We start from the raw sequence: 10,664 nt of genomic DNA on the forward strand, positions 1-10,664 counted from the left end.
CTCTCTTCGGCCTTACAGCCGATGAAATAACACGTGTTGCACGATTGGATGCCTATCTCGACACCAGAGACGCCCGGATGCATTACCAGGAGCAAGTTCGGGTCTTGGCCCGAAGCACACTTTCAATCTCAACCTCACCTGAGGCAATTACTTAGAACCAACAGGCTGCCGAAGAGACGCCGCAGGATCAAACCATGTGAACAGAAGAGTCTCTTTGTCCAACTCTGACGGCAGCGGAGGCCGCGGTCGCGGACCAGACAAGAGATGCAGCGAGCGAAGAAGATCCTAACCTGATGGGCCCGTCAGTTTTGGATAACATGGAAATCAGTATGGTTCATGTTTTGCCTGCCGATTTTCAGTCAAGCACAGCTCAACCGAGTTTCCTTGATGGTGACATAATTGCCGAGGAAGCCGGTCACATTAACTTTGTAACGATTGTCGATGACGACTCTACAACAAAAGATGACAATGTCAAAGCAGCTTTGGCCGAATTGTTTCCTCGCTCATCATCGGCCAAACTTCATCATTTAAAGCCATTGTATGTCACGGCCCATATAAAAGGGTATCCAGTGTCCAAAGTTTTTGTCGACTGCCGAGCGACGGTCAACATCATGCCTGTAAACATCATGAAGGCGTTGCGTCGCTCCAATGACGAACTTATTCCTTCCGGGATCACAATGAGCAGTTTCGTCGGAGACAAATCACAAACCAAAGGGGTGCTTCCTTTAGAGGTAAATATTGCCGGCCGAAATCACATGACCGCCTTTTTTATCGTCGACTCCAAGACCGAGTATAATGCTCTGCTCGGTCGAGACTGGATTCATCAAACCAGCTGTATTCCTTCATCCTTATATCAAATGCTAGTTTTCTGGGACGGTAAATCGGTCATCGTTCACCCGGCCGATAGTCAGCCCTTTGAAACTAACATGATCCAAGCACGGTATTATGACGACCACATCGGCTATATCACCCTATAAGGTTTCAATGACGAGGGATGGCCGACTCAGATTTCTGTTCAAAAAGCTATCGAGGTTGGCATCGAAACTGTCCATCAGGATTCGACGAGACTCGGTTTAGCTAATTTCATCCCCGAAGCCGATGTTTGACATCGATCGGGAAAAACGTAGGGCCCCGGTTTCATCTACTATGGAATGACTGCTGGCCCATTGGTATACTATATCGAAACAACCAAATTCGGAAGTTAACCTCGTCGAGTTCCTTGCTGAAGGAGATAATGGTCCTGTCTTATCTCTTGACAAAATTCAAGCCGCCCCGGCCGAGCTCGAAGATAATCGGCCCCAAGTCAAAGATCTCTTGGAAGAAGTTAATGTTGGGACGGCCGATGACCCATGACCTTTATTTATTAGTGCTTTACTTCCCCAACATCTGAAGAACGAACTTCGTGCCCTGCTGGAGGAGTTTAAAGATTGTTTTGCTTGGAGCTATCATGAAATGCCTGGTTTAGATTGTACTCTCGTCGAGCATGAGTTGCGTATTAAACCTGGATGTAAACCTTTCCGTCAACCACCTCGACGCTTCTCGACCGAAGTTCAACTCGGTATCAAGGATGAACTAGTTCAGCTTTTGAAAGCCAGGTTCATTCGGACAGCTCGATATGTAGAATGGTTGGCCAATATCGTTCCTGTTTTAAAGAAAAATGGTGCATTAAGCATTTGCATCGATTTCAGAAATCTGAATCTGGAAACTCCTAAAGACGAGTATACAATGCCGATTTCGGATCTATTAATCGATGCCGTGGTGAATCATGCAATCTTGTCCTTTATGGATGGACACGTCGGGTACAACCAAATTTTCATTGCCGAAGCTGATGTGCACAAAACTGCTTTTCGCTGCCTGGGGGCACTCGGCACTTACGAATGGGTTGTCATGCCATTCGGCCTCAAAAATGCTGGCGCCACATACCAACGGGCAATTAACACTATATTTCATGATTTAATTGGAACCATCGTCGAAGTCTATGTTGACGATGTTGTAATTAAGTCCAAACAACAGCGGACTCATTTGGATGATCTCCGACAGGCTTTCCTTCGTATGCGTCAACACAATCTCAAGATGAACCCTACCAAATGTGTATTCGGTGTGTCGCCCGGTAATTTTCTTGGTTGCCTCGTGCATCACCGTGGAATTGAAGTGGACGAGAATAAAGCACGTGCAATCATCAATGCTCCACCCCCGACGATGAAGAAACAACTGTAGTCCTTACTCGGCAAGATAAATTTTCTCCGCCGATTTATAGCTAACTCGGCAGGAAAAATGAAAGCGTTCTCGACGCTTTTGAAACTTAAGGACTCAGATACGTTTGCGTGGACTGACAAGCATCAGGCAGCGTTTACACAAATCAAAGTCTCCCTCACGACACCACCTGTCCTTGTTCCACCCCGGCACGGTAAACCTCTCAAACTATATATCTCGGCGGCTGAAGAGTCCATCGGCTGCCTCATCGCCCAAGATAACGATGCCAGGCGAGAGCAGGCTATTTTTTACCTCAGTCAAAATCTTAATCAACCAGAAACCAATTATTCCGCCGTTGAGAAGCTCTGTCTTGCAGTGTTCTTTGCCGCCTCCAAGCTCCAGCATTACATGCTTCCGTTGGTCACACAAGTCATTGCCCAAACCGATGTTATCCGGTACATGCTTACCCGGCCAATCGTAAAAGGCAGAATTGGGAAGTGGACGATGACGTTGTCCGAGTTTAGCTTGCAATACGTGCCCCAGAAAGCTGTCAAAGGCCAGGCATTGGCCGACTTCCTTGCTCAACACCCTTCCCCCTACGGTTTTAGGGACACCGATGTCGAAATCGGCATGGTTGAAACACGCGACAACTATTGGACGATGTATTTTGACGGTTCAAGTACTTCATCCTCGGTCGGCGTTGGGATTGTCATTCAAACTCCTAATCACGATTGTTGGTATTTTTCGCTTAAGTTGGATTTCGACTACACCAATAATCAGGCCGAATATGAAGCCCTTATCATCGGCCTTGGCCTCCTTCATGACTTGTGGGCCACCCGTGCCCTCGTCCTCGGCGACTTTGAACTTGTGATTAACCAACTTAATGGGTCTTTCTGCTGCATGAGTTATACCCTGGCACCCTACCACATGGTTGCCAGCTATTTGGCCGAATCCTTCGACGGTATTACTTTCGAGCATATTTCCCGGATCCATAATACCGACACGGACGAGTTGGCTCAAATCGCCTCCGGTGCACAACTCCTGGGAGGCAAGCTAGGCTGAGAAATATCGGTGTTACGACAGTTGTACCCGACCTTGGTTAACCAGCAAATCCTCCGACGCGACGACGTGATACGCACCAGAGTCATGTCCTTACCTTCGTTGCTAGATCGACAAGACTCTATAGAGGTTTGTGCTGTCGAGGCAATACCAGATGATTGGAGAAAGCCCATTATGCAGTACCTTGACAATCCCAATGGCAAACATAGTCGCAAGACACGAGTTCACGCCACGAACTATGTCATGTATCAAAACGAGTTATACCGAAAAGGCGAGGACGAACTGCTACTGCTATGCCTCAGCCCCCAAGAGGGTACTCAGGCGATCACAGAAGTCCATGAAGGGGTTTGCGGAGCTCATCAATCCGGACTAAAAATGCGATGGCTACTTCGACGACACGGCTATTTTTGGCCAAGAATACTAAAGGATTGTATCGAGTTTGCACGAGGATCCATACAGTGCCAGATACACAGGCCTATACAAAGGGTCCCGGCCGAATCGTTGCATTCGGTCATTAAACCATGGCCATTTAGAGGTTGGGCCATGGACGTGATCGGTAAAATCACGCCATCGTCCGGGGCTGCCAAGCACGCATGGATAATAGTAGCAACCGATTACTTTACTAAGTGGGTCGAAGCGAAATCATATGCCGAGCTAACATCTAAAGAAGTTTGCGACTTTGTGGAGGAACACATTGTGACCAGATTCGATGTACCAGAAACAATCATAACCGACAATGGCATAATTTTTACAGCCGAAAGGTTTAGAGAGTATACGGCAACTTTGAAAATTCGGCTTGAACAGTCTACACCATATTATCCATAAGCAAACGGGCAGGCCGAGGTAAGTAATAAGGTGTTGATCGGCATTCTCGAGAAAATAATAAAGGAAAGGCCTGGTATGTGGCATTTAAAGTTAAATGAGGCTTTGTGGGCGTATCGAACATCACCCCGATCGGCGACCGGAACGACCCCGTATGCACTAACATACGGACACGATGCAATGTTACCAGTCGAGTTAAGCATAAATTCATTGCGGTTAATTGAACAAAGTAGTTTGTTTAGCGCCGAATATAATCAGTACATGAGACAAGAGTTAGAAGATTTGGAAGAAGCGCAACTTGATGCTTATAACTTGCTGGTGGCACAAAAACGAATTGCCAAGTGAACCTATAATCAAAAGGTACGGCAGAAAACATTCAGCTATGGAGAATTGGTTTGGCAAACGGTGTTGCCCGTAGGACTAAAAAACCCTAGATTCGGTAAGTGGTCGCCAAATTGGGAAGGGCCGTTTGTCGTACATAAGGTATACTGCAAAGGAGCATATCATCTTAGAGATCGGACCTGTCTAGTTCATAAATTACCGATCAATGGGCAGTTTCTGAAGAAGTACTATCCGGTCACTTGGGAAATGCGAGAGTAAAACATTCATTTCATTAAAGTCGATAGAGTACAAAGTAAGCTGGTCGATCGGTTTACATAAAAGTCAAAATAAATTCAAGGCGAAGAGGGTAGAAGAGTGCCGAGCAGGGCCTTCAGCTCTAACCACCGCACCTCACCCATGATGACCTCGGCCTGCCGGTTTTTCTTCTCCAGCTTCAACTGCTCAACCCGTTTTGTGTTCGCCGCATACTCGGTCAAGCAAGCTTTGCCGCCCGACTCAAAGTCCTTAGCATGCTCGGAGGCAATGGCCGACCTGCGTTTCGCCAATTCGGCCATTTGACGGTCGAGGTCGGCCAAGACCTTTCCTTTTGCCTTGAAAGCATCAATCTTGGGACGAAAAGTATCTTGGACGGCCATGGCAGCTTGCAGGTCTTGTTCGGCCTTCAGAGCATTTTGGAAGGTATTAAAGGTCTCCCGAACCCGCTCCAAGGCAGACGACGCCTGAACGATAGCCTCGTCGCTTAGATAACCATCGGCTCCGAGGTCGTTTAGATATGCATCGAGCAAATTGAGACCGTTGCGCTCGAGTACTTGAGACGCCGAAAGCGACAAGACCCTTTGCAACCGAGTTAGAGCAGTTGAATCAGCAGCGTCAGTCGCGGCAGCCGAAGGACCAGCCCCTCCAATTGTGCTGGACATGAGGGCTTTGAATTCGACTTCCCATGAAGCCTGCACACAAAAATAAAGTTAAACTCAAAGAAATCCTAAAAAGATAGCAAGAAGGTTTTTGTTTCTTTTAACCTGCCGAGAGGAGACTTCGGCCATGTCTTCAGGATCGTTGCTCGAACCTAAAGAGCTTAATGGCCGAGCCCAGTGTTTTAGGCTGCTTCTCAGTTCACGCGGCTGATAGAGGTTATCTACATTCGATGGCCACTGAGGCGGCCAAGAAATATAGATAACACCCTTCGACGCATAGAATTTTTGATGAAAAGAGTGTGTAGGCACCTGACATTTAGTATTTTCCTGGTTTAGAGTTTTTATGGCAGAAAACTAACCAAGAAAAGACAGAATGAGGTACTTACAAAGGCCGAAGTAACCTCCTGCGGAGGAATATTGAGATCTTGGTCTTAAGGATGAACAGGCGTCTCCGCCGACGCTTCTGGCTCCCCGACAGGTCGTTTACCGCGGTCAGCCGTAGACGGGCCAACTCGGATAGCAGCTTCAGGCACGGAGTAGAGGTCCTGGTCTTACGGGTGAATGGGTGCTTCCTCTGCCGCTGCTGGCTCTTCGGCCGGTGGTTTGCTATGGTCGGTCGTCGTAAGGCCGACTTGGACAGCCGCCTCGGACACGGGAGGAAGTCAACGATGGGAACGAGGGTGACTCGCCAGAGGCACTTCGTCGCTCCCCTCACTCTCCTCTAGAACGATGACCGAGGGTTTTACAGAAGAAGTTTTCTCGGTCGGAGGGACTGCCTTTTCTAAGACAGATGCAACCTCGACCAAGGGGACAACAACTGGTTTCCTAACCTTAGAAACAGGCTGCGCTTGGACTGCTTCCTCGGCCGGAATTGGCTGATTCTCGACCAAGGCTTGGGCAATGGATGGAGAAGGGGAAACGCTGGGAGTCGTTGCTCCCATGGTTTGACTGGAGATGATGTGAATCTCTCGTCCTCCTTTCCTCGCCAGCCTTTTGACCCATTTGGCGGGCCGAGGGGGTTCGACGGTCAGTTTAACTTCTCGATGAGGCCGTTTACTAGGCAAAGCCTGCGCGGCAACCTCTATCTTTTTAGAAACGACCGATTTTTTCTTGGCCACAACTGCAGCGACCGCTTCTACCTTTTTCAACGGTCGACTACCTGAGAACGTAAAAACAAATCAGCAAAACCGATCAATAGTTCAAAATTGAAAGAAAAAAGGGAGAAATAAACAGTTACCTTGGGCTTGGGAGACAGAAGCCTTCTTAGGTCGATCACCGAAAAGTTTGTCCAAAATGGTTTCGACCGGAACACCAAAGAACTCCTGGGTATACTTTTCCCACCACTCGCCAAAAGTATCGGTGCTAAGTGTTTCTGGAATGGCCGGTCGAAGGCGGAAACTTTGGCATTGCTCTTGAAACTCCCTCTTGGTGATATTGCATTCCTTCTCCGAGGAACCAGGCTCGCGTAAACGGCTTAGGATGGTTCGTGAGGAGAGAAGGGGGACCGGGCAGCCTTGGAGGTAGCCAAGTTGTCGAGCCAGGAAGTTAGGATGGTACACTTCCCAGCCCGCTCGTTTCCCGTCATAGCCAAGAGGAAGGTAGCGAGTGAGCACGAATGACCCCCAAGACTGACGAAGGTCGGCATCTTCATCCGCGCCCCACATTGATGTAGGTAGCTTGATTGAGGAAGGATATTCTTAACGATGACATATCAAGAACTCGTCGTTGGAAAGGTCATCAAGGGCGAAAAAGTATCTAAACACCTCTTCGGCTTGGTGAGGGTGTGTTAGTCGGGAGGCCAGCTGAGGCCCAAGTGCTTCCGTTGGCAAGAAATCGACGATTGCTGGCCGAAGGGAGGCGAAGTAAACTTGCAGCCAGAGTTGAAAGACTCAGAGGGGACCATTCTGGTATGGGTCGATCTTGTGAAGGGTCGTCTCAGCCAGACAGCGGAAGAGATAGGCAATAATGTTGGAGCTAAGTGACAGGGCGTGACCACTAGCCAGGGCTTTGGCCACCGGCATGTTCTCGACCAAGCATTTGTTAGATTTAGTACAACAAATGTACTTGTTGTACCAATAGAAGAGGAAAGCCTCATGTTCCCCTTCTCGCAGAGCCTCTTCTCTTCGGCCGGCAAAATGAAGATAGAGGGTGTTGTAGTTGAAGAAGTTCTTGTGGAGTTTTTGAACCTCTTCTTTCGAGGGGGTTTGACCCTCACTGCTCAACGTCTCAAAGGCCCGTCTGTCGAAAAGCGTCTTCAGGTTAAGGTTCGACGGGTACCCAGAGAGGGCAGCATCGATGGGGATTCCAGATGCTGAAGTTCCCAAAATGGCGGTGATATCAAGAATGGTGGGGCCAACGGGACCAAGAGGGAGGACCATGGTGTTGGTGGCCGAACACCAGAAGCATAGGGCAGCTAGGAGAAACTCCTTGTCGAGAACAACATCCATAGACGAGAGGAGAATGACGTCGTAGATACCAAGGGCTTTCCATTGCTCGCCGAAGAGCTTTTCCATTCGTACAACCCAGGCTGCCCAGGTTGTAGTGGTCGAAGGCCAAGAGCCTTGAGGCCTTGCCGCATCCCATCTCGACCATTCAAACCCTTGGAGCAAGGGTGATAGGCAATGCTCTTGGAGAAGTCCAGTAATGGTTGATGGTACTGCCGCTTTAAAAAGAGGACCCAAGATTTGGTGAGAAGCGCTCATGTCACTTTCAAACCGTATAGTTTTGATTGAGCTTCGATCAAGAATTTTCTGACACTGATCACATTCCCTGGAAAGCTTAGAGATGAAGGAGGCCATTGTAGGAGGGTTAAAAAAGTACGATGTGAAATGGGTTTTTCTGGGTTGGGAGATTTGAAGATGAAGACCTGGAAAAAAAGAAATGCGCTAGAGAGCAATGGCAAGAGATTCAGAAAATTTGAACGCGTAAAAGTACAAATGAAAGGATTTCGGTATTTATAGGACGATGGAGGGAAGGGCAATCGTTCGAAATTCGAAATGAAGGGTAGAATCGACTGAGAAATTCGCTAATCATTATGAACATTCAGAAAATCCAGTTGAGAAGACCGAGGGTTTCGTGTTTCGGGGGACGCACGATTGCGTGTGGCGGCGAGATTTATGGTGAAAGATGGTTTGGCGTCTGCACGATGCTGAATGGTTCGTAAATCGAGGCGGCATGGTGGTGTTCAGCAACAAGACCATGATGATATGACGGTTCAAGGAGCTGCACGCTCCAAACGTCATTATTAGGGATTAGCCCTACAGAAAAATGCCACGTAGAATGGTAGTTTGGGCCAAGTATAGAATCATTCTCGGCCCGGAAGGCCTTGCGATAAGGGTACTATTGATCGTTCAGTACATGGGCCTCCAAACCTAGGTCGGCTAGGTCATGACGTAAGACAAGTCGAGTCCTGGTGCAATAAGAAGTCTTGGCAGGATTAATAACCCGAAAGAGAATCCGGTTCAATAAGGGGCTAGGTTCACAGTCGTAATGAAAGTAGGATTGGTCGAGTCAGTGTTTGATCAGGAGAAGAAGTCCTAGTCCGAATAGGGTTTTAACTCGACCTTGGGGGATCCGTTGCTATAAATAGAAGAGGTTGTGCATCATTCAAAGCTCTAAAAAAAAATTCAATACACAACTGCCCTGCGCAAATTCTCTCAACAACTTTGAGATTTTTATTTTCTCTTTTCGCTGACACATTTTCCGTTGGCATTAACAGCACTGTGAAAGCAACCGGTGATATCTTAAGTCGGCATAGATAGCTCTGTCATCATAGAATCAGCCGGTCTCGCAGCATCTTCCGTTGGCATCAACAGCACTGCTGCAAGGACGGTTGGTTGTCTATCCAAGTCTCGGTCGAGAAGGATTTCCGGATCCTTGTTGATTGAGGTCATCTCATTAGCCTTCTCGGCGAAGTGAGGTGTTACAGTTTATCGAGCTCGGCGCATTGCACGCTGAGTTATTTTATGATTGGATACTCCCAAGTGGGATTTAGAGTTCGGCATTCGGACGGCCGAACCACGTTCATTATTAAGACTTATATTCGCTTTGAGTATTTGTGCCCTTACACTTTGATGTCGATTCGGCGAGAGTTTGCTCTGACGAATAACATCACTGTAACCGAATCCGACGACGACGATTCGTGAACTTCGTAAGAATAGTAACCTTGTCTTCAGGTTCGAGAGCCCAAGAGGTCGAGACGTGTTCCTTTCTCGGCCGTAGTCGCAAGATACAGAAGTCAGCCGGGCACCCAACGCGACATCAACAAATTTACTCCTCGGCCGAGCTCGGCCGACGAGTTGGCACGCCCCACATTCACCAAAGGATGTAGTTAGCTTATAGATTACTCGGCCTACGTGCCACGTAGGCTTGGTAGCTTTTAGGGTCAACAAATATAAAAACAAGTATATAGATAGCACTACTCCTAAATAATTAAGGAAATGGAAGTAAAAGAGGTTGATTTGAATGGAAAATCCTTCGTGATTCCACGACTGCAACTTCCTAAGTGCACTTTCACCCGTTTTTTCATTGCCATGGCAAGAGTAGCCTAATGGCAGTTACTAGTCAATCTAAAAAGTAATTGTCCTTGTGTAACTCCATCCATTTTCTATTGCCATGACAATTACTATTCGCAAATGTATTTTTAATAAGTTTTTAGCTTTGTTGGTCTTATTCTCCACATGTTATTACCGCCTTAGATTTTCGATGAGATTTTCAATAACTCTCATTGCGCAACACGTCATTATCTATTCATAATATTCGGTCATATTTTTTATAATATTATCGACCATTCACGTCGTGTCACGTGTCCTAACCGCCAGTAATCAAACGATTGTCATCGCACCACGTCATAAAGTTTTTGGGCTCTTGTATTGAAGCTGTTGCAGCAGCCCCTAGGAACGTAGTTTCTGTTGGCTGAAGTTAGCCAAGTCGGTAGGCGTAGAGGCTAGCAAATCTTAACTTGGCTTTTGGTCAAGAAAGGGAACATCTCCGGATCCTTTTCTCTTAATCCATCAAATCTAGGGATCTGAGCTGTTGAAATTTCATCCAACGGCTAAAGTTATCATAACTTTTAAAGTGGATCTCTGTTTGTAGCTGTTGGATTAAATTTCAACGGTTCGGATCTCCGAACTTAATAGATTAGGAGGAAATGATCCAGAGATGATCCCTTTCCTTTTGGTCGAGCTTCGTGTGACCCACCTTTTGCCCTCCTCATTACGTGACGGTGGAGTAGTTATTTTGGCTTTTGGGCAATTTAATTGCCTTTGCTCTCCACGGGGGGACATGCTCTAAGGCAATGGCAGTGGCAAGACCTAAACCTAAGTGTTTGGTTGA

At 47.3% G+C, this 10,664-nt stretch overlaps 1 protein-coding gene across 1 annotated transcript; it reads left to right on the forward strand.

Annotated features, from left to right (window-relative positions):
* Window positions 1–2,274: 2,274 nt before the first annotated feature.
* LOC139197713 (uncharacterized) lies at window positions 2,275–3,255 on the forward strand. Its single transcript, XM_070825663.1, has one exon. The coding sequence runs from the start codon at window positions 2,275–2,277 to the stop codon at window positions 3,253–3,255; it is 981 nt and encodes a 326-aa protein (XP_070681764.1).
* Window positions 3,256–10,664: the final 7,409 nt, after the last annotated feature.

The sequence above is a fragment of the Malus domestica genome, chromosome 07, assembly GCF_042453785.1.
Source record: "Malus domestica chromosome 07, GDT2T_hap1".
Classification (NCBI taxonomy): Eukaryota; Viridiplantae; Streptophyta; class Magnoliopsida; order Rosales; family Rosaceae; genus Malus; species Malus domestica.

Coding starts and splice junctions, on each gene's coding strand:
- LOC139197713 (XM_070825663.1), top strand. CDS start 2,275: ATGAAAGCGTTCTCGACGCTTTTGAAACTTAAGGACTCAGATACGTTT.